The sequence below is a fragment of the Chroicocephalus ridibundus genome, chromosome 3, assembly GCF_963924245.1.
Source record: "Chroicocephalus ridibundus chromosome 3, bChrRid1.1, whole genome shotgun sequence".
In the NCBI taxonomy this organism is placed as follows: Eukaryota; Metazoa; Chordata; class Aves; order Charadriiformes; family Laridae; genus Chroicocephalus; species Chroicocephalus ridibundus.
The window spans coordinates 68,108,040-68,134,827 of record NC_086286.1 but is presented as its reverse complement, the minus strand read 5'-3'; the positions used below and the strand labels follow the sequence as shown (position 1 = coordinate 68,134,827).

At 36.4% G+C, this 26,788-nt stretch overlaps 1 protein-coding gene across 1 annotated transcript in view; it reads left to right on the top strand.

The window, feature by feature from the left end:
• Window positions 1-26,788, top strand: part of ENPP3 (ectonucleotide pyrophosphatase/phosphodiesterase 3) — a 47,023-nt gene that overhangs the window by 15,880 nt on the left and 4,355 nt on the right. The window contains exons 7-23 of the mRNA XM_063329588.1: window positions 2,228-2,307; window positions 2,914-3,033; window positions 4,497-4,606; window positions 5,970-6,035; window positions 6,919-6,991; window positions 8,378-8,486; window positions 8,650-8,778; window positions 10,107-10,138; window positions 13,665-13,792; window positions 15,670-15,736; window positions 17,270-17,357; window positions 18,146-18,315; window positions 18,426-18,477; window positions 19,231-19,385; window positions 23,334-23,469; window positions 23,972-24,049; window positions 26,014-26,146. Coding sequence (XP_063185658.1) covers window positions 2,228-2,307; window positions 2,914-3,033; window positions 4,497-4,606; window positions 5,970-6,035; window positions 6,919-6,991; window positions 8,378-8,486; window positions 8,650-8,778; window positions 10,107-10,138; window positions 13,665-13,792; window positions 15,670-15,736; window positions 17,270-17,357; window positions 18,146-18,315; window positions 18,426-18,477; window positions 19,231-19,385; window positions 23,334-23,469; window positions 23,972-24,049; window positions 26,014-26,146 — 1,726 coding nt within the window. The remainder of the gene's footprint in view (window positions 1-2,227; window positions 2,308-2,913; window positions 3,034-4,496; window positions 4,607-5,969; window positions 6,036-6,918; window positions 6,992-8,377; window positions 8,487-8,649; window positions 8,779-10,106; window positions 10,139-13,664; window positions 13,793-15,669; window positions 15,737-17,269; window positions 17,358-18,145; window positions 18,316-18,425; window positions 18,478-19,230; window positions 19,386-23,333; window positions 23,470-23,971; window positions 24,050-26,013; window positions 26,147-26,788) is intronic.

Sequence of the window (26,788 nt, the reverse complement as noted above, 5' to 3'; positions counted from 1 at the left end):
AGGGTTATTGTGAAATTTTCCTCAAAGATGCACTTTTCCAAGTCAGATATTTTAAGATATTAAAGAGAAGCCACATATTTAAAAGTATGTCAGTGAATATTATTATATTTACATATTGGTATAATTTAATATATTTATATGATTGCAGTAATGTTCAAGTAACTGTTTCCCAGTATTTCTGAATATTGTGAGAAAGAGTAAGTTGAAGATATTTAGCTTGTGCTGTAAAGGGCTCTAAAAAATGAGACCCATTAGTGCACACTTCATTAAAATTTCCGGAATATTTTAGAGCTCAGGTCTCAAGATACTTTGTACCTAGACAAAATGTCTGCATATTTATTCATTTCTTCTTGGCAGCATTAGTCTAAATAGACAGAACTGGTATCTGTTCTGAATATATCATATTCTCTTTCTACTGTGCTTATTTGAAAACTTCACATGGATATTACAAAGTACTAGATTTTACTGAATAGTTAACAATTTTGTTTGTGAATACTGAGGGTATCCAGAAAACCTGACCTTGAAGCAGTGTGCAAACTTGACTTCTTGTGCAAATATTTTATTCTTTGACGTCATTCTGACATTGCAAGGAACTTGAATCAGTGAAGAAATCATGCATGCAGAAGTCAGTGTTCAGTTCTAGTCTTTTGAAACAGGTGAAAAGGAAATGCCAAATAGACAAAAGGCATGAAAACTGTGCTACGTCTATGTTTCTGATAAATCCTGTCAAACAAGAACGGATCTAATTCAGCGTTAGTCATACTTGGGGTCAGTTATAACAATTGTTTATGCACATTCATGCTTATACTTCTCAGAAATCTACAGTAGAAAGGAAATGGAAATTCCTTTCTTTGCAAAAGAAAAAACATAATGCTGATTTATAGCATAAAATACTTCCTCTCTTAACTCCATTAACCTAGGATTTTCAGTAGAGCTAATCAAGCTAGTTCTTATAGCATATATACACAATGAATGTAGCTCCTTTACTGTTCAAGAGAAATCCAAACAAAATTATGCTGAGTTTCTGATGTATTTGTCAGTTATTCAGCCCTTCTTTAAACAGTCTTTAAGTCCTTTTTTCTGTACTGCACCAGAACAGTTTTTTAGAATAATTTCAGGCTTTCGTTGTTTAGTTGAGGTTCTTTAGTTAAAATCAGTTTCTGTTCTTTGACTGAAACGCTGTACATCAAAGAATAAAGTGTGTTTGAGTGTGAGTCAAGTAATCATCTGACGACACCTTAATACAGAACTGTTTCTCCAGATAAGTTAGGTTAAAAAATGTCATTAAGGCATCTGCCAGTCTTCACATCTTTGCTCTGTAGGTAGATAAGTTGGGTACTACAGTGGATTTAGGTATTACAGATGTTCAGGCGTGGTAAGTGCCTTAGATTGCTGAAAAGTGACGCAATGTTTGGAGATAAAGGTAGGACACCTGGGATAGGATTCACTCCAGAGCAGGGCACCTACATTTAGATATGTTCTTAGAGATGTCTGCATGTGAGATGTATGATTAGTACAGTCTGTACAGCGCAGTGCAAGAACCTAGAGAGCAAGTCAGCTCCACTGACAGACAGAGGGTGCCACAGGAAAAATCGTTGCCTTAACCTATGTTTCTAGTATGCTTCAGAGTGCTGTGTTGTATCCTAGGTGGCCTTCAGCAGCTGTGTCAGGAAGGCATAGATCTCCCAGTGATCTTGCATCAAAACTGCCAACTTTCATGCAGATGTCTTGGATAGCTGAGGGTATCTCAAATGGCACTGGACTCCAGTACTTAAGCAACTGAGTCCTTCCCATACACCTCATCACCAGATAGCTCTGCAGAATATCTTGCCTGGGCTGACTTGAGGCTTCAGTCTCATTGCATAAACATATGTGTCCAGTGTCATTTTGGGTCTCAGAAGTATGTGAGGCCCATTTGGGTTGGTAGACATGATGTAGGAGCAACATCTGAAGACCAGGCAGATCTTTAAAGATGTCTCAAATGGCCCTAAGGTGTCTAGGCTTTAGGGAACAGAACTGAGTGTCCAGGGTCCATTGACTGCAATGGGACAGTAGGACTAGCTCACAAGGAGACACCAGAATATATATGTCTTGATTTGGAGTCACATTTCTCCCCTAATACCACAGCAACTGACTGTGGTGATTTTCTTTTTTTGTTTTTAGCACTGTTAATTTTCAATTAATTTTCAATTAAGCAAATTTATATTAATTCCATGATCTGTTGCAGAAAGATGTGGTACACATTCAAAATACATGAGAGCTGTTTACCCCACAAAAACCTTTCCAAACCACTATACTATTGTCACAGTAAGTGAGAATTTGCTATTTTTCCTTTTCATTAGCTGAATGATTTGTGGTGCCAAGGAATTAACTAATTGTTTTGTGGGATATGGGAACTCAAGCTAAGGAGTGAAAGAGGGAGAGTTGCTGAGATAGTACATGCAGGCATGATCTATGTGGCTATTTATGTATGCTGTCTGATTCTGGCCTGTGAACCAGTTATTCCAGTGATGTTGGATATTGCGTGAATATGGTGCATATTGGATATGGGTGAGTAGTTGGATATGGGTGAGTATGGGTGAGGACACAGCCATTTGATGAGCATGTGTGTTAAGATAGGTTTGGCAGCTGATATATAGACGAATGACCTATATGTCATCTATAATCTATAGCACATCAAGTTTTAAGCAAGCTGGGGAGAAAATAGGAAAACTCAAGGAAACTTGACAGGCACGCTGAATTCATTGGCAGGAATCTGATGATCTGTGTGAGTTAGGAAAGTGTGTTCTGTTTCTGTGATAAAACATCCCTAAAAATAATTGCAACACTGCAATAATATGCATTGCAACATAGTTTAGGCTGCATTCGATTTCAAGATTAATCTCTTTTTCGTTGTTTATTTTCATTTTGCAGGGATTGTATCCAGAATCTCATGGTATTATTGATAACAACATATACGATGTAGTCTTGAACAAGCATTTCTCACTTTCAGGGACGGAAAAATTTGAATCTTCATGGTGGAAGGGGCAACCAGTAGGTTTGTTTCTCATCATGGTATTCCTTTATGTCTAGAGTGGCTCATGTGCCATATTATGAATTAAAGCAAAAAGAGAATAAAATGTAAAGCAGTGTGATACGTTTGCAGTACATGCTAAATATCCTATAGGCTTCATATCATAGGCTGCCTACAGGACAGTTTGCTTTTTATGAAAGTAAAAGAACCCCTAAAATGTTAATTCTGAGACTTAAAAATTTCACTTAATGTGTCAGTTAGTAAAAAAGTCTTAAATATTTTGGGTAGTATTGGAATGGAACTCTTGCCACAGGAAACCAAAGTAAATTTTTGATATGGTTTTATGGTGGGGTATTATTTTTTTTGGTCTTTTAACAACTAGCTAAAAAATGAAATCTGAAAATCTACTTCCAAATTATATCCATTAACAAATACTCTTACAAAGTCCAGGCATATAAAAGCAAGGAGCTTAATTTCCAGCAAAATGAACACTTACATGTAACGTATGGCACATTTAATAAAAAATGCTAAAAAAAACTCCATCCTGATTGTACCTATAGTTATTATTAATACTATTCATTTACTAGAAATATCAAGCTGTAGTAATGGTACAAGAATATAAAAAATGCATGTGTAGTATATAGTATATCTACTTAATATACATTAATATATTTATTTATATGTTTGTGTGTGTGTGTATATATATGTCTATGCAGTCATGTTTGTAGTATACTCAAGTACCCGGGTTTTGGTGTTATTGTTTCATGAAGGATTTCATCAGGTTTGTAACAGAACCACAGCTGCAGTCGTTAAGATTAATAGAAATTTGCCCTTATAATAAAGTCATATAACTAGAATCCATATCTAGAATAGAATAGAATAGAATAGAATATTCCAGTTGGAGTTGGAAGGGACTTACAGCAATCATTTAGTCCAACTGCCTGACCAATTAATGGCTGACTGAAAGTTATAGCATGTTGTTAAGGGCATTGTGCAAATGCCTCTTAAATACTGACAGGCTTGAGGCATCGACTGCCTCTTTAGGAAGCCTGATCCAGTGTTTGACCACCCTCTCAGTAAAGAAATGTTTCCTAATGTTAAGTCTGAACACCTCTGATGCAGCTTTGAATCGTTCTTCCATCTTCATGATCCATTCCAATGGCAATTGCCACAGGAAAAAATATCACTACCAGTTGCCAGTTATGGAAATACCTATATGATTTTTTTTCTATGCTGAGAATACCCAGGAAATGGCACCACCCTGACTTCCATGCTACTAAGTTTTCTTCGGAATGTATATGTAGAAAACAAACTTCAAATCAGATATGGGCTTTCGGCAACCGCGTGATGTGTGAAAGAAGAAAGAGTAATGCATTCTTGCAGCCCGTGTTTCTGATCCAATTATGTATTTTTACTTCGGTGATCTGAGGTTCCCCAGTGGTGTAAATGCCACAAAATCATTTTTTTGTATATTCACCCATAGGTCTGGCTGACAGCAATGTACCAAAATTTGAAAGCAGGCACGTTCTTTTGGCCAGGCTCTGATGTTGCAATTAATGGAACATACCCCACCTTGTACGCTGTATTCAACAGGTAAGTTTTTATAGAACTTGTAGCAAATTTCTGTAAATTACTTCAAAAATCTCAGTTGCTATAAGACAGCTGAAGAAAATGAAATATAAGATTTTTAAACTACAAGATTTTTAAGAAACAGTCTGAGAGATAAGTGCCATGTCACATCGTCCTGGCTTTGCCATGCAACTACCAATAATAATTGACATTTTCAAAACCATTTAGGGGATTCCCAAAGAGAAAGTCAAAGGGTACTATATATTCTGCTCTCCTAGACAGTTTTGAAAGTTTCAGCAAACCGCAAACCACCGATCTCACACTAGGAAAGCATCCTCTAACTGATTAGTAGACACAGCTAAGCTATACCAATAATTACCATATTTCCACACATAAAATCTATGCATACTATATAGCCCTTTAAAAATACTTGTACTTGAGAATAAGCTTTCAGATAACCTAGACCCTAAGATCACGAACTTGAAAGCCATGGCAAGAGGTTATAGAAAGAAAAAAACTAGTCGAAGAGAGGATGCTGGATAGGGAGGCTACTGAGAAAGATGGGGTCTATGTCAATTCCCTCTTGCTTGCATGTGTGATAATGTGCACAGTGCTGCTGATTCATAGTTCTGTAAGTTTTGTCTAGTTAATTCTCAGGTGACATGTGAAAATATAGCAATTATTTTCATAGTTTTTTTTTTTTTTCTTATGGAAGGCATTGATATTAGTAAATTATTTCAAAATTTTCATTATCTCAGTAAGTCTGCCATGCTTCTTCACACTTACAAAGATAATCTACAGCAAGTATATAACTGTAAGTCTCTATAGATAACAAGGATTTGCAGTGATGTATAGCATCAGTACTCAGAAAACACCTGGGTACTGTAGGTAACTAACATAAAACTTGTGCTTGACTTTGGGGGAAAGCAAAGCTATTAATGGGTGAATTCCATCATAGGAGACAAAGCATGACCTCACAAAGATTTTGATGGGGACATTACTTGCTTTTAAAATATGAAAGTCCAAGGTTTATACATGCTATAAAGAAAAAAAATTATTCTGACTTATACTTCAGGTTTATGTCCTGAACTTGAAATCTCTTTTTTACATATATTTAATTATAAATGTAGAGGTACTCCCACCAATATAAGATATTTTTGTTTGCAAAATCAGGATATGTCTAATTTACCATTAAAAGTGAGTTACAGTCCATCAAAAATGAGAATAACAAAACTGGTTGCTGGTACTTAGTTAAGATGCATCATTCTTAAAACCCAAATCTATGACTTTACTATATGACTAGAGGGTGGACACTTGTTCTGTATCTTGGAATTAGAAGATCGTGTCAGAAGAGGCTTGTTAACATCTGTTTGGTTTTTTTTTTCAGTTCAGTTACATATGAAGAGAGAATTTCAGGAATATTGAAATGGCTTGATTATAGCAAATCTGAGAGGTAACAGTAATTTCTAGCTGATTTGTGACACTATAGCTTAGAAAGGTTTTAATGCTTAGCAATTGAAATTTCTGGTGGTGTTTGTGAAACATGAAATCTTCCTCACCATCTCAAATGATAATTCGCTGAACTTAAGCCTGTTCTATAAATATAGCTAATCATTTTCAGGATAAGGCTGTAGATACAAAACATGAAAAACTGCACGTATATCTGAATGGTATATACTGTTATATGAGCTTTCTTTTTACTGTTGTGTCTTTTTTCTTGGTGCATAGCCTAGAAACATGGAACATTCAATTTCTGTTCTAAGTGTATGGATGAAAGGTTTTATATGAAAGATATTTCACAAGAAAGGTTAAATATCCAAAAGTAATTGCAGGCAGTAATTCAGGATGAAAAATATATGTCAGTACTGATTGTGGTACTCAACTTTGTGACATGTAAACAAGTGAAATATTTTATATGATAATTAGTTAAGAAATTCCTAACATATTTGTAGTTAGGAGATGCTCTGTAGAGCTTCACTGCTTACTCAGGGGAAGAGATCCTTTAGGTGGTAGTTCCACTTACATCTCAAAATGGAACAGCTTTCTCTGCTGTCTGAGATCTTGAAGTTTCTCAGAGTGATTTCTGGATATCAATTAAAGACACTGGATACTGGTTCTGAAATTGTTACTTCAAATAGTCCATGTTGATTAATTACAAAACTCTGAGGAGTTGAATGATTATATTTGCTGTGTGGACTTTTATTAAGGTTTAAAGACGTTATTTATCATTCCACTTTAAGTTTCATTTAATATTTATTTTTTTAATGAAAGTGTTCTTTTGAAATGCTGCCTCTGAATTCTCATAATATTCCATTCTTATTTATTTCTAACTCAAGGCCTGATTTCTACACTTTATATATTGAAGAACCAGATTCTTCTGGACATTCATTTGGACCAGTTAGTGGTGGTGTAAGTAGTTTTTGTGTTTTTCTTAGACTAAATTGCACTAAAAATGGTGCTGTAATATGAACTTAACCAACTCATGAACTTGGAAAGGGGAGTAGATCAAAAATGAATTTGACTATTTTATGAGTTTTTATTAAGAACTCTTGCTTGTGGTTGAGCCCATTGTTATGATTCCAACACTGTGTGTGAATCAAAAGAGCTGCAAACCAAACAGACTGACAGAAAATCATTTCACATCATGCTATCAGAAATAGAATCATAGAATTATACAATGGTTTAGGTTAGAAGGGACCTTAAAGATCATCCAGTTCCAACCCCCCTGCCATGGGCAGGGACACCTCCCACTAGACCAGGCTGCTCAAAGCCCCATCCAGCCTGGCCTTGAACACTTCCAGGGGTGGGGCCTCCACAGCTTGCCTGGGCAACCTGTCCAGTGCCTCACCACCCTCACAGTAAAGAATTTCTTCCTGATACCTAATCTAAATCTACTAGTCCAATAATATTAATGGTTCTATTTAGACTGAACTCTAATTTTATTGGCAACTGATATTTGGAAGCGTGTGACCTGGCAAATTCTCAGAACTGTCTTTTATTTATTCTTAACACTGTACTTCAAATGTTTGTTAATTTGTAATCCAAAAATATTACATGTTTACTTACACGCAGGGATAAAGTTCAGTCTTTAAGGAGGTTGGGACTTACCATATCAGCTCCTTCCTGGGATGGTCTTGTTTAATATATTTTGAAGACGGTCTTCAGGAAAAGGCCTTGTTGTAGTGGATAAGGACAGAAAAGCTGATCTTTGTAGGATAGTTTTAGGGTCTCTAGTTGGAAAGGGAATTCCATTTCTCTTTGCACATACATTACTGTATGTGTAATTGTATATGTGAACAATTGTCCATGCAAGACATTCAAGAGACTACAGCAGAGTTAGGGGAACAAGAAAGGTGCAAGTGCTCTGACGTGGAGTCCTCAGACTCTGTTGGGTATTTTCCTTGCTGTAGGACTTACAGGAAAACTCTAAGTCAGTTAGGGAAGAGCCATCCTCTGTGAATGTCTGCAGAGTGGGTTGTGCTGGATTCCTCCCGTATTACTTAAGTGGTGGTCTGCGGTTTTCTGTAGGAAGTTTAAAGGGACTGTATATATGAAAGAAGGGCACCATGACTTCTTGGATGTTACATGTTTGTAAATATTTTTGAAATGCTGCTTTTTGTTAATACAATGCCCATGTTCATACTACAACAAAAATTGTATTTAATGTTATAAATCTGATATTTTATATACATTTAGGAGTGGGGAACAAATTTCATCTGAATGTGTTAATTTTTGTCTTTCAATAAACAAATTTTAAAGAAAGAAAAATTCTTATGAAACTGCTTTATCTCACAGGTAATCAAAGCCTTGCAGGTAGCAGATCAAGCACTAGGGATGCTAATGGATGGACTTAAACAAAGAAACCTGCACAAATGTGTAAACCTCATTGTTTTAGCTGATCACGGTAATGTATATAGTTCTTTTTTCAATCCAAATTTAACTGAGTCATTGTTTTCTTCCTCCATGTAATTTGTGTGCTTTCTAGTTTTAATCTGTTTTATAATTCACTTTATCTTCCTTGCCATATATTGTATATAAAAAATAATTGTTTCTATGTTGTCCTTTAGGGATGGAGATGACCTATTGCAAACAATTAGAATATATGACGAATTACTTCAACCAGATTGATTTCTACATATATGCTGGGCCTGCAGCTCGCATTCGAGCAAAAAATGTTCCGCAGGACTATTTTACCTGTAAGTGTGGACCAGTCCTGGGATTGCACAATCAGTGTAACACGAAATAAATAAATAAATAGGGAAGATGGATAATCAGTAGTAATTAGCAACTGAACAGCTTTCTGTCTCACTTAACCTAGCTTAAAAACCTTTAGATGAAATTAAAGGTTAGACATGCTTGTTGCAGACTCTGATTTGCATTTTCTTGTCATGTGGAAAGATGAAGTAAAGATACTTTTGTTGTTTTGAACTGGAACTTCAGGTCTTTCGTAAGTACATCGCTTTTCACAGATTTCTTGTGCAACATTAGCAGAGTCAGGCTTTTTGAAGCAATGACTATTTCCAATTGCGTGTACAGAGTTACAGAATCTGAATCTTAGAACAGCGGGATCCAAGCCTTGGTTGAGCCCTTTAGCTAGTATCACAAAAGAACACAAAATTGAAACCATATGAGCTGACTCTGACTCAAAAGAGATACCGTGCTACCAGACTGAAAAAAACCAAAACCATCACAAAACTTTATGTATCAGGGAAAAGAACGGAGAGGGGTAAATCCATGGAAATGCTCTATTTAGTGAGTTTATAGAATTCATAAAGTATTCTAAAAGGCATAATTCTTGCAGATCTGAAATAAAAGCTGGGATCCCATCTACTTTTTATTTATCTTTTCTAATTATATTTATATTTGTAGGGACAATACTCATACAACATAAAGCAGACTTTCCTCAGTTTAAGTAGAAGACAGTCTTAAGTCAGACAGGAGCAGAGTAATAAGCAGAGGAGAGAATAACAACGTTTTGTATATGTCTTAATCTCAATATAATTGTTGACTCATTTCCTCTAATGGCCTTACTTTTTCTGAAGGAATTTTCCTTCTTTAAAGTGCTAAGATTTGTTTCGTAGAAAGCCAATGTCAAAAGGCTAAAGTCACTAAGGCAGTCTGGATTTTTCTCTGTGACTGCTGCTGTAAGTGGAATACAAGACAAGTGCTTCAGGTCCAGTTCAATGTAAAAAGGTTATACTTCAAACAGAGGTTAAGTGGGAGAAGAAAATTTGGTTCTGATGATGTGTCAGCTTCAGGTGTAGGCAGTCATCACCATGGCAGTTTCTACAGTCTGTCTTGATGTACCCTAAATGCTAGGTACTTCCAGAGATTACCACACTTACAGACAGTTACCCTTGGAAACATAACATTCCTGCCTGTGGAAGGTTATGGTTACCATAATCTTCACAGGCTAATAAAGAAATCCAATTTTACAGACAAAAAGCATGCTAAAATTTTTCTGATGAGGCTTTGGACCGTTAGCTGTTTGAATGTATGTTAATTCATCTTTTCTTTTTAACAGTTGACTCAGAAGGGATCGTTAAAAACCTCACAGTGAGTAAATATTTTCATATTTTTTCCTCATAGTTCCTCTTAATAGGAATCTGATCAAAAAGCACATTTTTTTGAAAAACTGAGACTACAGTGCCAGTTTAAATAGTGTACTGACTCCAGTGTACCATAGGTGGGAGTTCTGGAAGTTGTTCAAAGATGGTCCACAAAGGTTTGCTGTGAGGGATCTCTGTTCAGAGCAAAAGAGTTTTCTGTACTTCACTTTGAAAGAAAAGTGACTGATTTTACATGGAGAAAGTAGGGTATATCTTCATTATAGAACAGAATACAACACAGAGATGCTTTACAAAGTAGGCATCTGTTAGCTCTGGACCACAAGTGCTGTACCCAGGTGAGGTTAAAGCAACTTTTCTGCACAACAGATAATGACATTGTGGAGCACATTGCCACAGGGTGTTGTAGAGTCTGGAAATATAAATTAATGGAGGACAGGCCTGTAAGAGCTATTAGACATGATCCACGAACAACCTCTGACTTAAGAAATCCCTGAGGGAGTCTATTTCTTTTACTGAAAGGTGATGTGACAGTGCTTGTTTTTCCTGATACTTTTATAGATAGATAAATCACTGTCTTTTTTTTTTTTTGTGTGTTCAGGATATACATTAATACATGTGGGATGAACGTGGTGGACAAACTAGAATGCTTGTAGGAAAGTTGCCTTTTTCTATTTCTTTGCATTTATAATTTACAGTGAGTTAAATATTTATAGAATCATACAATCATTGAATCACTTAGTTTAGAGAAGACCTTTAAGATCATCAAGTCCAACCATTGACCTGGTACTGCCAAGTCCACTGCTAAACCATGTCCCTAAGCACCAGATCTACCAATATTTTTTAAATACCTCCAGGAATGGTGACCCAACCACCACGCTGAGCACCTGTTCCAATAATTGACAGCCCTTGCAGTGAAGAAATTTTTCCTAATATCCAGTCTAAACCTCCCCTGGCACAACTTGAGGCCATTTCCTCCTGTCCTATCACTTGTTACTTGGGAGAAGTGACTGACACCCACCTCAGTGACTGCAGCCTCCTTTCAGGTAGTTGTAGAGAGTGACAAGGTCTCCCCTCAGCCTCCTTTTCTCCAGGCTAAACAACCCCAACTCCCTCAGCCGCTCCTCATAAGACTTGTGCTCTAGACCCTTCACCAGCTTCATTGACCTTCTTTGGACACGCTCCAGCAGCTCAATGTCTTTCTTGTATTCTTGTATTTCTGGTACAAGCCAGGATGCTGTTGGCCGTCTTGGCCAGCTGGGCACACTGCTGGCTCATATTCAGCTGACTGTCGATCAACAACCCCAGGTTTTTTTCTGCTGGGCAGCTTTCCAGCCACTCTTCCCAAGCCTGTAGTGCTGCATGGGATTGTTGTGACCCAAGTGCAGGACCTGGCACTTGGCCTTGTTGTACATCATACAGTTGGCCTCGGCCCATCGACCCAGCCTGTCCAGGTTCTTCTGTAGAGCCTTCCTACCCTCAGACAGATCAACAATCCTGCCCAACTTGGTGTTGTCTTCAAACTTACTGAGGGTGCTCTCAATCTCCTCATCCAGGTTGTTGATAAAGATGTTAAACAGAACTCTCCCCAATACTGAGCCCTGGGGAGCACCACGTGTTACTGACTGGATTTAACACCATTCACCACCACGCTTTGGGTCTGGCCATCCAGACATTTTTTTACTCAGCAAAGAGTACGCCCCTTCAAGCCATGAGCAGCCAGTTGCTCCAGGAGAATGCTGTGGGGAACTTAAACTGCATGCTGTCTATGTATTGTCATAATTTTCCCTTCTTTTCTTCATTGCCAGTTTGTTTTCTGTTCCGTGACTAGTCCTAGTCCAAACAGCAGACAGATGTTCTGGTACTTTTACAATAAATGCTCTCAGCTTGGAAAAATGCTGGGCTGTCTCAGCTGGATACATTTCTGATAAGTGACCACTAGAGGTCTTACTTAAACCTGTTGAACAGTTCAGTTATGCGATATTCCATGCAGCTTTTGCCTTTTTGCTTGTAGTAGTAGCACTGAAGACCAACGGTCAGTGACAGTTCCTGTTAAATTTTTTCTTGATTCTAAATACATAAGAACACGTCCTTTATTCCCCAGCATCCAAAGCAGATGTAGGAGTATAATATCAATGTTTGGGAATAGCAGAAGGAGCTTTTTCAGTGCTACATCCCCTACCGCTTTGTACAATGTGGAGCCTGTCATATGAAGGAGCATTAGTGTGAGGGGAATAGCAAAATTTGCATGTTCTCAACTGCAGTTGAAACTGTAGCTGCTAATATTTACACAGATGTGACGTCTTTGCCTGATAGGAATAGCCTGTTATCAGGATATTTCCTCTTTCCTTTTCTATTCGTAGTTAGAGTTTGTATATTTTGTCCCTTTCAAGTTCTTAGAATGAGGGTTTGAGGCAGAGAAGGGAGTTGTGTGTTGTGTATTAATTGCTCATCAATAGACATAAAGTCATATTATATGTTGATTTCCTCTTTTTTTCGCTTTAATTAGACTATCATTTGCAGAATGACCTCCTCTCCTGGGCTAGCAATCCCACTGAATCCTTATTTTTCATGTTCCTGTATTCCACTGTGTTTCTTTGATGACTGTCTAGGCACACTTACTTTCATTTCACATGTTAATGTCATTCTGTGCAGAGTATACAGTCCTAGTACTTAGAGGTGAAGATGTCAGAGCAGACGCCAAGCATGGTATAGTTTGTACTGCCTGTGTGGTAAAACAGGTTCTCTGGCTTTCCCAGCTTCCTAGCAGCTCTTCCCTCAGCATTTTAGATGTTCTGGATTCTGATCAGGATTCCTGCTGGGTTCCGGATCAGGAGCAACACTTCTGAAACATTGCCGTGATGCTTACAGACAGCTGGAATGGCTTTTGATGGCTACATGTAATTAAACCTTTGCAGTATGTCATATGGTTGCCATTAGCCTCTCAACGCTGGACTCATTCATGGCATGCCTACTAACAGTTAAATTAACACATTAAATGTGTATGTAAAAGCTAAGGCGTTTAGCTAACAACTGAACACTGGATGTTTACATGACATGAGTCTTGCAACTAAAACCCTAGACTGTGCTATGTTACGTATACTTGCTTTCCATTGTTATTTATTGAATGCTAAAGTAGTAGAAGATGGCAGAAATAAACTGCCAGGGAACTTTCTCTTACAGAGTGTAATCTTACATACTAGATGCCAGTGATGTTAGTATGAACGTATAGACTAAACATTGCTACTAAATGTCTTTCAGCCTTAGGAGTACTTTTACCACAGTAGTTGTGAACTTGCTATACATGTTATACCAGTATATTTTCAAGCAGTTCCAAAAAAAGCCATTGCTTCTTTGGGCCAAAAATGAGATCTGCAGGTTATCCAAGAAGCTATCTGTGAATAACGTGCTTTGTGCTTACATTCGCGTCACTAAGGTGTTTGTGGTAATTTTGAATGATGGGTTTATTTTTGATGCTGAGCAAAACTCGTGACTGGGCTCTCTCCTCTTCACAGTGCAAAAGATCCCCTCAGCACTTCAAGCCTTACCTTACACCTGACTTGCCAAAACGATTCCACTATGCTAACAACATTCGTATTGATAAAGTTCATCTTTTGGTGGATCGACAGTGGCTAGCTGTGAGGTAATATAATTTGTGTGACTGTTACCTTTCTTCATCCCATTCTCATCCTTTTCATTTCCTTCACTGATGCCTCGTTTCCTGTTTTGCTTCAGACTTGTTACCTTTCCATGTTTGTTACGTTTAAAATCTTATATGTATAAAAAGCAAATTTTCCTTATATGTAAAACCAAGAATGTATTATTAGTACAATTCAAATCTTAACAGTCTAATAAAAGAATCATCATTACTCTAGATCAAATGTTTACAGAAAAAAAAAGGAAGAAAAAAGAAAATAAAGAAATGAATACTACTACACAGAAAAAGTCTAAACACCTTCCCCCCAAAAAAAGACAACAAAAAACAAACCAAACCCAAAAAAGGCACTTAAAATCATTATACAAAGCCTTTCTAGTCCTTTTCTTGCTGTTACAGTCTACTGCCCTTCTGGGTCCTAAGGCTGACATCTTCAGCCTGGTGCATGTGTGGATACAGCCGGTAATCAGCATCGAGTCCTTCATTAGGAGGAACGTGATGTTGATGTTTCTCTTCCTCATTATGGGGTCCCTCCTATATGTATGCTGACACTACAGCTTGCTCGTTCTTCACTGGCCTGCTAGTTAACATTACATCTCAGTTCACTAGACATGGTGCATTCTACATGTGTTAGATATTTGTTCTTTGTTCTCTTCCTTGCCTCTAAGTCTGGTTTTGCTCAGTTCCAGATCTGCATTTGCTTAATTTACCATCGGTGGGTTGTTTCTAGCCTTGGGGGTTTCAATTTTACAGAATAACTAATTGTTAGTGCTATATGTATAAAAAACCTATGTATTTGCCATGAAAAGATAAACTGATAAGATAAAAAATTAGTCTTAACTGCCTCGTCATTACAAAAAATTGCAATAAGAGCTAATCAATAAAAAAATATCTCTAAGCAAGTCAAAAGCAATTCAGACAAGCCTTAGTCCTGAGGCTTTGAAAACTCAATACAAAGCCTGTGGTGTTACTAGCAATGCTGTATTTACTGAGCTACAGCGTTGTAGAAGGGGAAGCACAAGCCAACTTAGAATTTCAAGACTATTCAAATAGTAGAAAATGCCCTATCAGCATATGACTTGATTGTTTATTTTGATGCAACCAAATAATTGTCCTGGACATATAAAAAGAAATGCCCACTGAAAAATCTCATATTCAGCCTTTCTTAAACTGTGCTCAACTGTTCTTGTGCCTCTGAAAACAGGATACATTTGCTTGACAGCAGTGCATTGAATCAGTATGGGATGACTATCTCTATCTTTCCATGTATCTCAGCAACGGGTAAATTAAAACAAGTGTTAGTCATTATAACCCAGACTATTCTGACGTGTTATTAATTCTATAATCACAGACATTCACATCTCTCCTTCACCCTTTAGAATCCATGGTGAAAACGCCCTTGTCTCGTAAGGCAAAATTCCTTGCAGTCTTATTTATATTGTTCTACAGATGCTAACAGCAGAGTTCTCCCATTATAAGCTTTCTATTAAAACGCAGATACCAAAGAATATAACTGAGGCATTCTTCCTAAGCAGATTACACCTATTCTGAAACACTTGTCCTGAAACTTGTAGATAGGTGAAGGCCTTAGTTCAAAAATAGCTATTTTTTCCATTTATTTTTAAAACAGATTGACTGTACACTCAGTAGCTACCTAGGATAATGTATTTCGATCCATAGCAATCTCTGTTACAGGAGAGAGAGATCTTCACCAAAGTGAACACTGGATGAGCAAAAAGTACTACGATGTTATGCCAGAGTCAGTTCTTAAGACATGATCCAGAGCCCAGTGAGTCAGGGTAACTGTTATTAAGTGGTTCTATTTGCACCATTTTTATTTACACTATATGATGGTTTCTCCTTAGGGACAGACGTTACACAGCTTGTGATAGGGGTAACCATGGCTATAATAACGAATTTAAAAGTATGGAGGTAAGATGATTTCTATTAAAGTGTTATATATGTTATATGTTCTTATATAGAAAAACACAATGTACTAGGTGAACCACCAGAATATAGAATATTTGATAGTTTTTGCAGTATGCTTTTTCTTCCATGTCACCCAGACATGTAAACTGTGAACACATACTGGGTCCACATATTCGCATTGTTTTTCATTGATGTGTACAAGGCACACTTCCTTGGGACTCTGTGGGAAAACTTGTCAGGGTTTATCTTAACTGCATGGAGCCAGATAGACTACAGTAGACCAAGCATACCATGATTAGCTATGGGACACTGAATTCTTTCATTCTTTCATTCTTCTACTGAAGCAATGACTGAAAAAACTCCATAGGCTCTGGGAGTTCAGTTGAGCATCTAAAAGCCTGTGTGCTCAAATAAACTAAATATCATTGTCTCTGCTTATCTTACAAGACTTAACCATATCATCAGAGAAAAAAAGTCATTAGTATAACCTGTATGTTAGTAGAGCCTGTATTGCAGTTTCATCTCATTTTCACTTCTGGTTACAGTGAAAATATTTTGAGGTCTTGAGCTTTTGGTTTTTCATGTACTTTCTGTGATGTGAACCTTTAAGTAAGGTCTAGTACACCACTACTAGTCCCATGTCCTGTGCCTCAGAATCAGATTCTTCCAGATCTTCACAACTATATTAAAACCCTATGTCAATATTTTGATCAGAATGGTGCTGAATGTTTGTATGGAAAGAAGAGGTAAATTCTGGTTACTGTGCTAACCTTAATCATAGATAACTTTATGCTGGTGACACAATAACCGAGGAAATTTTTTTTCTTTGTAAAGGAGCAAAATGTCCTAATGTCTTTTTAAAATAAATTAAAAATTCCTTTTCTACTTATAGGAACATAAGGATATTATTTTAGAACAGATCATTGTCCTGTTTAGTCGTGTTTCCTGTATCTTATGGCAGGCAGCTCAGGAGCCTTATAAGTACTGATGCAGGTCTCTGTTGAGCTTGGGATGGGTCTCCACAGTTCCCTGCTCTTGCCTTAGCCACGGCTATAGGCTTAAGTGACCCAAAGATTTCTGAGAATGCAACATGAATTAAAATAAACAAACCAACCCAACTCCCCAGTGCTTATATTTCTAGCTCAATATTGGCCTTTAGGTAGTGTCATGACTCTGCATTTGTTGAAATTGCATTGTTACTGCCTATTGCAATGAAAACATAAAAAGGTGTGCATTTGAAACATAGCAAACAATAATTTTTGTAAGTATGCATCAAAATATTAAAGAACACCCCCGGCCCCAACCTTATTCATTATATAGTTTAAGGTATCCTGAGAAATGAACTTACGTTTTGCATTTTTCTTCAAATTATATACAATGGGCAAACTTTGTGTTCTTTACCAGAACAATCCTGTATATTAACTGTGAAAAGACTGTATTTTGTTCAGTGTCCCTGTTTCCGTAAAAGGCAACTGAATTTTTTTTGAATTTGGATTCCTTTAGATAACAACTCTTGTTTTATTACAATCTATCTAGGCTATATTCTTAGCATATGGCCCAAGCTTTAAAGAGAAAACAGAAGTGGATGCTTTTGAAAACATTGAGGTTTACAACCTTATGTGTGGTGAGTAGAAACAATCCAGTACTTTAGATGATAAACCAACAGTTTTTTCAAATACCATTGTTGTAAGAGCTAAGAGTAACTAAATATTCAGTGAATTCATGCAGAAGCTAGGTTTTTCATACAAAACACTGAAGCCGTGCTCTTTTGCCTCCTGTACAGTGCTAAAAATTAACTGCCAGAAATTGTTCTGCTTTGAAGGTTGTTTCTGATTGCAGAAGGAGTCCAGCGAAGAATCAGAGAGAAGCTCTCCTGCCATGTGGGCTTGCTGTTGAAATGATGCCTGTGGAATAATTTTGGGATAAGAATCTTGTAGAGAGTTACCGCTCTTGCGCATAACTTAAGATGGACCATTGCAGTCCCAGCAGTGAGCAATTAGGAAGTATATGCCTCGGAAAATCTGGATTAAAGCATCACACAAAAATGCAATAGGCTAGTACACTTCACAATATGTTGCATTTGCAATCATATTTGTACTTGGCATTACATCATCTAATCTTATGAATGTTATGGCCATGTATAAAACTGAATCAAAAGTACTCAAATACATAATTACCAAATCTTAATGCAGAGAACCTTCTTAATAGCAATGAACCTTCATACCTAGAAAATCGAAAGGTGATGGCAGGCATTACCATAATCATTTAGATAACTGAATAAGCTATTTCTTCTATATTTAGAATGAATGCATAGGAAAGGCATAGAATTGGAAAGATAATGACTTTTTAAAGTGCCACTTAAGTCTTAACATAGCTTTAAAATATGTTTACAAATTTCAAATGTTTCAACAGATTTGCTGCATATTACACCAGCACCAAACAATGGAACACATGGCAGTTTGAATCACCTCTTAAAAAAACCTTTTTATAATCCTTCACATGCAACAGAAGACTCATCTCCTTCTTCATGTCCAGTTTCCGATCTGATTCCTGCAGATGATCTGGGATGCTCGTGCAATAATGTAAGCAGTGGCTTCTGGGATCTTTTAATCGTCTTTGTCAAGTGTGTTCTCTTTTAATTGGTTTTTCTAAACTATGGATTCATTGTGAATGATTCTCTTATATTTTACAGATAACAGATGTTTTAGAACTAAATCAGAGGTTAAATCTCACCACAGAAGACAGTAAGTAGCAATTAATGAAAAGGACAGCAATATTTTTAAACCTGTGCCTGGTTTAGATTTTATATTATTGGTTTCAGTGGGAATTTTTGCAATATGAGTTACAATTTAAAGTCAAGGAGGACAGCCAAGTCAGAAGCATAATTTTTTTCATTTTTATTTGCATTTCTTTAAAAAAATGCTAATTGATACTGTTACAGCAACATTTATGCATAGGAACTGGATCTGAATCCCATTAAAATCTTGGAAAAAAACATACAGGTTTCAGTAGTCTTTGGATAATGCCTGAGCACTTCTAGGCTATATGCCATAACTCAGATTGCCCACCTTGTAACCATAATTTCTCCTTTCTCTGATCAAAAATTCCCATAGATATTTCTGTATGCTTTTATACGGGATTTCTGAAAATTTTAGGAAGAATTGTGATGCTTCCTAGCCAAATAAGATGTACATTTCACTCCACTGGCAAGACAAGTTCAAAAGATTTTTATTGCTATGAAACTGCAAAGAAACAAGAATTTGCAAGTCTGATACATTACATTGACTTATGTATGTTAAACATAACATGAAAACTATTTTCTACATTGTTATTCCACTCAGAAGCTAAGAGCTTAAGGAAACGCATGTCCATGTTTATTGTTGATTTTAATTGTATTTATTAATGTTTTAATTTACATTTTTCTCTGCTCTCTTAAACCTCTGTGCCATCCAAAATGTTATAGAAGAATGAATCAATAATTATTGCTTAAATTCTAGTAAAGAAGGCAAACTCGTATCATTTGCCATATGGGAGACCCAAAGTTCTTCAGAAGAAAAATGTCTATTGCCTCCTTTCGCATCATCAGTACGTGAGTGGATACAGCTATGATATCTGGATGCCACTGTGGACTGCATACACTGTTAATAAGCCTGTAAGTTATCAAATATCTGTACTATTCCTAAATATATAATATAACATATGGAAAATGTGGTTCATTCATCAGGAATCCTGGTTAAGGACTGGTGGATATCATGTGACCTAAGGCCCTTATGACTGAAAAAGTGTCTTTAATATCTTTTAAGTTTCAACTATCTTAAAATATTGTTAAAAAAAATGTGAATGACCATCTGTTAGAGACACACAAGATATAGAATAGAGCTGCTGGTAAGCTGGTTCCATTAAGCCTGTTCTGGAAAAGGGATAAGTTGTCAGGACAGTGCTCTGTCTTGCCTGACAATTCCTGAGGAAAAGGTGGACGTGATTTCCAAAATCAGAAGCTTTAAGCTTTTCTATGAATATCACGATCTTTTTACTACTAACAAACCTTTGTACAACTCTGCAAGACAGTTTGTGCTAATGCATACTTCTGTATGTTCTGATTATTTGCTCTCTGTTACATTATATAATTTCTAAAAAATGTAATAATAGCTGAATGAACCTCTGAGAGTTCAAAGGTATGTGGCTCTGGAATAAATTGTTTGAGTTTTCAAGGTCAATAAAATAGTGGACGTTCATGGGCTTAATTCCCCCTATAATTTGACACTTTTTCTAACTTGCCCTGAGGAAATATCTTTTATACTGATTTTTCTGTCTGAAGAGAACTGTTATTGATGAGTACATGATTTCTTATTTTATCAGTACAAATATGGGGAAATTATTTTAATCAAATATATGCTGCCAGAATGTTAGTATTTCAGAAAGTTTTACTCCATATTTTCTACTGATTTTCACGATCTGAGTGAAGGATCACAAATCTAACCCTAAGAAGGCTTAAAGTCAGTGAAACAAATGTCCATTTCGACAAAGATTATTTTTACTTCATCATATTTGAAGATCTGCTTTTCTAGCTTACTATGAAAGTGCATGTCCCAAACGAAAACCAGTTAATTGTGGGCAGGCTTCTTTCTGATTTTGCTTTGAAAAGATTAAAAAGTTCCACCAGAGCTGGGATCTTTTTAATATTTCATCACCAGCAGCAAAAAAATCAAAAAAAGCACATAACTTTTCAGACATTTTCCTTTGTTAAAAACCAAGTTCTCAGTTGGAAAAGAAGTGCATAAAGTTCTTGCCTATTATAGCATGTAAATCAACAGAAATACATATTTGTGGGAGTTTCTTATAGTGGTTTCTGCAACATTGCGGGAAGCAGTGGGTGATTGAGACTGAAGTATTGGAGGGCACAGTTCACAGCAGACTGATACAATGATGTATGTTTTCTATAGAAAGAATAAGAAAGAATAAATTTCCTCTGTAATACTTTCAGAGACACAACGGTGAAAACTTATAAGTGTAAGAGCTCACTCACTGACTTACCTTAGAGAATAAGCTGACATCATGATTTTTTATTACAACATGTGCTAATCAAGAGAAAAAAGCTGTATAAATTATAGCAGCTGTAGAAGGACAGAGGGATAGAGCTAATGCCTTTGACTGTAAGCTTTGGCTACAATACTTGGTAATGACAGGAAATTGCAATTTCTACAGAATTTTTATTGCATCCTAGGTTATTTATGTTGTAGATAAAGCCTACACAGTGATTTATACAATTTGTAAGGTGGGGCATTTCTTGACATTAGGTAGCTATAAAGAAGGGCTTAAACAGTAAGATAGATGATGCGAGCTGGAGTTTTGCTGGTTTTATGTGGTTTGGAAGTTTTGAAACTGGGCTGGCTGGCTGATCAAGCCCACACAGTATCAATGCACCTGCATGTGATATCAGAATCAGGGATATTATGAATAATATGTAGTTACAGATCTTAAATAAATGATGTCAGATAGAGTTTTGGTTACTTAGTATTCTCAGTCAAAGGAGAATTTAAGATTGAAGGACATGTATTTTCTTGAGGTTTTATACTTATCTGCTCTGGAGGAAGGCAGATTTTCTCACAAAAAGGTAGTCTGTCCACCTGCCTGCAGACAGCTGTGGACTTTAAATAGCTTTTCTGTATAGAATCACTGAAGTTTACTGTAAAAATATATTAAAATATATAAAAACCTAATCTGTCCCGCAAAGAGGTGAAAACAGCAATGAGAACTTGCATCACTGAGATTTTTGTAACTAAAGCCCAGTGCACTGGGGATTATGGTAGTTTTGTTTTTTATAGTGTAGTATTTTTTCTTCTTGACTACGAAAAAAGATTCCTGGAGACGGCTGAAGTTGACATGACAGACCAGAGCAGGTGCCTAAAGTCTGTCACGTAATGCAAATAACTAATGTTATTAATGTATATAAAATAACTCATGTTGCTTCTTAACATTAATCACTAGCTAGTCAAAAGAAAATAACCAGCATCAGAAAAGGTGATGTGACAGGCAAAGCCGTTTTTCAGTTGTAACCATTTCCTTCAGAAGACATTATGGTTCTCTGACCTGAAAGATAAGGAGCCAAAGGGTTAAAGCTATTGAACTGGCAATGAAAGTTTTCTTCTGATTCTGAAGTTTTGAGGTGGTGGCTATCACCGTCAAGTTCTCAATTCTTAATAAATAACCACAGCTTGTTTGAGAATCATTCTATTCTTATTCATAGACAATCTGTTTAAAAATAGCTTATTCCTCTATTTTGAGGAAAAGAAATGAAGAGACATAGCAGAGTGAGTGTGTTAGTTCACAGAGGAATCTGGAGTTGCATTAACTGCTGATCTGGTACTAAAAGGTGACACAGACACAGCTATTCTCGTCTCTCAACAGCTTTTGATATTGTTTACTTGCTGGCTTGTAGATCCTTGAAAAAACAAGCTGAAATATTCTTAGAGTGGTTGCTTTTTCAGTATTTTGAGAGTTTGTAGGTTCATTATGAATTCTTATTTCTTCAGTTGGAGAATTTTTATCTGTGACGTCCAATGGAAATAGCCATGAGCAGCCTTCATCTCTTAAACATATAGGAGTGTTTGTGAAAATGCAGGTTATATGATGTATTACATATGTGACGGACAGGCAGCTCTAAAAGACTGCCCTCTGTATATACTGTGGTATATCTAGTTTCCATTAATATATAACCTAACTATAATATGGGCATCATAAAAGTAAGTAAAGAAGTTAAATCAAGGAGTACAAAGAGGCACAAGAAGAACATTCCAGTTCTTTATTTCTGCTCAGTTTTAATTGATCAAAATAAAAAATGTACTGAAAATCAGTGTAAATGTTTAACCACTGTTTATAAAGGTATAAAGCAAATAAATATGTTCCATTCTTACCAAAATGAAAATAAATTACATGTAAATGAGTATGAAAAAGAAAATGCAGTTAAACACAGAGAAGCATATTCTGATGTTCTAGTTAATGTTATCGTAAAACTACAATAAAGGTTATAGAAAAAAAGGTTAAGGTAGAAACAATTATACTCATCAGAATCACCTTTGGCCAGATCTTAGCTAGTGTGCATGTTAATTTATCTTAGTTGAGTTAGTAAAGCTAGCCAGTAAAATGTACTGAATTTGCTATGAATTTATTTAGCTTAAACTCTTCATCAACGCAGACTCTTATTATGGAGATAGCAATCTCAGATGCTAAGATGAGGTTATAGTGTCATCTTTATATACTAGCTGCTTTCCAGGAGGATGTGACATCAAGTTTGTGTTTCCAGAAATATGTAAAAGTGACGAATGAGCCAAAGTTGTCACCTGTTTTTGCCTAAGGTATAACCTTATTTTGCTACTACAATTTTACGTGCTGCATAAGGATTTCCCTGAATTACCTAAAAACAGAAGTAGAGGAAAAACACTAGGCAGAAAACATCAGTGTCCCTTACTTTCATTGACCTGATTCACTATGAAAATAGGAGAAGATTCAGTGAAGTCCGTTCTAGAAAGTTAAAACCATACAAAGCATTGGGTTAGCCACAGCTGTGGGTGTAATACTTTTTTTTTTTCCCTTTTCACAGGAAAACACATCTCCTCTTCCTCCCACTGTTTCAGACTGTCTGCGGGCTGATGTTAGAATCCCTGTTGCTCGGAGCCAAAATTGTTCCAACTACCCAGAAGAGCTGACCTTTACCCACAGTTTCCTCTATCCTCCCAGTGAGCATGGTTCTTTTTATAGCTAGAGCTTAGAAAGTCTTAATCAGCTGGATGTGGGTTTATGTTTAAACATAAACCCAAACACCAACACAAACTTCTTTGGATCAGCATGTTGGGCAGAAAAAGGCTTCCAGTGTTTGTAGACTGACCAAAAGCAGGACTTGCGCTTAAATATTTTCAGTTTAGAAAATTTATGTTTTTCTTTAAAAAATGGAACAACTTGAATGTGATGAAAACTGGTTGGAAAGATGTAAAGGGTTGGAGTGAAGGGCTGTCCCTCATCCTCTGTATGAATATTCATTTCCTATTGTCAAATTTGATAATTAATTTCTTGAATAGATTGTACAAATAAATTTGGACATATGTTTGTAGAAGGATCATACATTCATGCTCAAATGTAAAATGCAATTGAATTACATGTACCTGCAATTTATAGTGACCTAGGAAGCAAATTCGTCTTTGTATAGTATTTCATTAGTTTATACTTTGTTCTTTTATATAGACTTCAATTCATCTGCTCTTGAACAGTATGATGCCTTACTCACCAGCAATATTGTTCCCATGTATAGAGCTTTCAGAGGTAGGTTGCAAAGTTTTGATTAATTTTGATTAATTTTCTGTAATTATGGTTCTGGATTTGATAAAGTTATGACAAGGACTTAAAAACATTAATGCATGACCTGCAGTATATCCAATATATCTTGTGCAAATATATTCAAAACTTTTTAGAAGTAGATGTGTGAAATTTTAAATCACACTTATGTAAGTTAATTTTTTTTTTCTGTGTATAGTCCTGTCTGACCTCTGCTTAGGTATACCTGTTCACTTTTGAATTTTCTCTTCATCTCCTGTGTGCTGTCCTAATATGAAATGCTAACTATGAAACTCATGGGTTTATGCTCAAGGTGAATGAAAATGGCACTTTTTCTTTCCTTTTGCGAGATCTCAAGAGAGGACAAGACAAAGTTTGTAAACAATGTCCCGATACAGTGCCTGTTTCATCAAGCAGAAACTCAAACCAGACAATATTGATCTTGGAATATTTACTTCGGGCAGATGTTTCTATTACAAAAGTGCAGTAAGCTACTGTCCTGGTTTCAGCTGAGATAGAGTTAATTTTCTTTCTAGTGGTTGCTGTGTTTTGAGATTTGGTATGAAAGGAATGTCAATAGTGCATATTGTTTTAGTTGTTGCTAAGTGAAGTTTATACCAGTCAAGGTCTTTTTCAGCTTCTCATAGAAGCTGAGAAGGAGCCTAGACAGAACAATAGAACGGCTGATGGAATATTCTGTTCCATAGACATCATGCTCAGTACATAAATGGGGATTGGCCGAGGTGGGGAGGAATCCATGATCTCTGCTTGAGTCAAGCTGGGCAACCAATTCACTGCGTGCTGGGAGTGACCTGTGTCTTGTATATTCTTTTATCATTATTATTATTATTATTATTATTGTTATTTTCCTTTAATGTTATTGTTCTATTAAACTGTCTATCTCAGCCCACAAGGATTTTGTTTTCCTTCCCTTTCCTCTCCTTTTCTCCCTCTTCTCCCTACCCTTCCAGAGGGGAAAGGGGGAGTGAGCCGTCAGCTGTGGCTGCATGGTCCTAGTTGCTGGATGAGGTTAAACCACAACAGCTACATTAACTCTTTCCATCCAGCCTGACTCACATTGTTCATAACCACTGATAAGAAATTTTCTAAAACTGCATGTTATCCTCTTAGGCCCAGGTCATTTTAGATAGGAAGAGGAATTGTGTAAGGAAAAAGATGGAGGAAAAGCGATGATTTAACTACCTGTCTAATGCATTCAGATCTGATGTATTCATTCACTCATGCCATATGAAAAACAGAGACCTAAGTGGCTTTAATCTTCCAAGTAAATCAAAGACATTATGAAAAATCCAGTTTTCCAAGAAAAAATCGACAAGAGATTTAAACATACAAGAAGTTACTCTAGACCATAAGCAAGAGGTAAATCATAGGGGATGCCCTCAACCCCCCAGATCCATCTGTTTTTTACTGTCTTGATAGCTGTAAATATTTGAATAGTCTTATTAGCTTATATCGTACAAATTGTATTTTCTCAAAATAACAAGTGTGAAATAAGCCAAATTGCCTGGTGATATTTGGCGTGAATTCAGTAGACTTAACTCTCAGGTGGTAAATATTCCTCTCAGAAAGCCATTACCTCAGTCCTTACTAATTGACACAGTTGCAGGTGCTAGCAGATAGGCCAGAAAGGAAGACCCCCTCAGCTCTAGAATTGTAGCTTCAGCATTAGATCGAAGGCGTTACCTCCAGTAGTGTAACGGACCTTACAGAGCTGTAATAGCATTTACCGTGGCTCTTTCAATGGCGACTGAGAATATGCCCCTTCTGATGAAATCCAAATTTTGTGTAACAAAGAGTTGACTTTACAGGCAGTTTAGTTTGGAACTTTTTATTATTAATCTATAGTGAAAAAGGAAATATGTTCTTTTTCTTTAGTGGTGAAATAACTTCAAATTTATGTTAAATATGCTTATATTTTCTTTTAATGACAGATATATGGGACTATTTCCATAATGTGCTTCTACGGGAGTACGCTAGAGAAAGGAATGGAGTAAATGTTATCAGTGGACCAGTGTTTGATTACAATTATGATGGCCATTTTGATACGCTTGACGAAATTAAGCAGTAAGTACATGGAAAAGCCAGAAGTGAAACTCCAGGTTATTTCCTACTGTATTTCCACACAAACAAATTTCTATTCAAAAAGAACTGGAAACAAGTATCACAGAGAATGGAGCATTCCCTTTATAATACTACATCCACTGTTTCTCATACAACATCAAATACTATATGGTACTATAGAAGTTGAAGTTCCAGTAAAGAGAAAAAAGCCTTGCAGTTACATTGTATCTATGTACATGCACAGATACAGACCAGTAATTTGTTTCCCAAACTTATGCTGAGTTTTTTGGGCCTCTGCAACAGAAATACTGGGAGAATATGCGATACCTAAACCTGCAGATGTCCTTAAGCATAATTTTATCGCTTTTGTGTTGTGCTCACTCGCCTGTTTAATTTTATCACTTTTGTGTTGTGCTCACTCACCTGTTTGTTTTTTCCCTCTGTTGTCTCAAACTGATGTGTTTTATCAAAGGTCAGATTTCTGTGTTTGCCTTCAATCGATCATGTAACTGGCAATGTAAAGTGTAACGTTTGTGAGTGGCATCTTTGCATGGCTGTGGCTTACACAGGTCACTTGAAGGTCTGACAAGTTCTAGGTACATTTTAGTCAGCTCTGGTAGCATAAAATACATTTTAAAATTTATC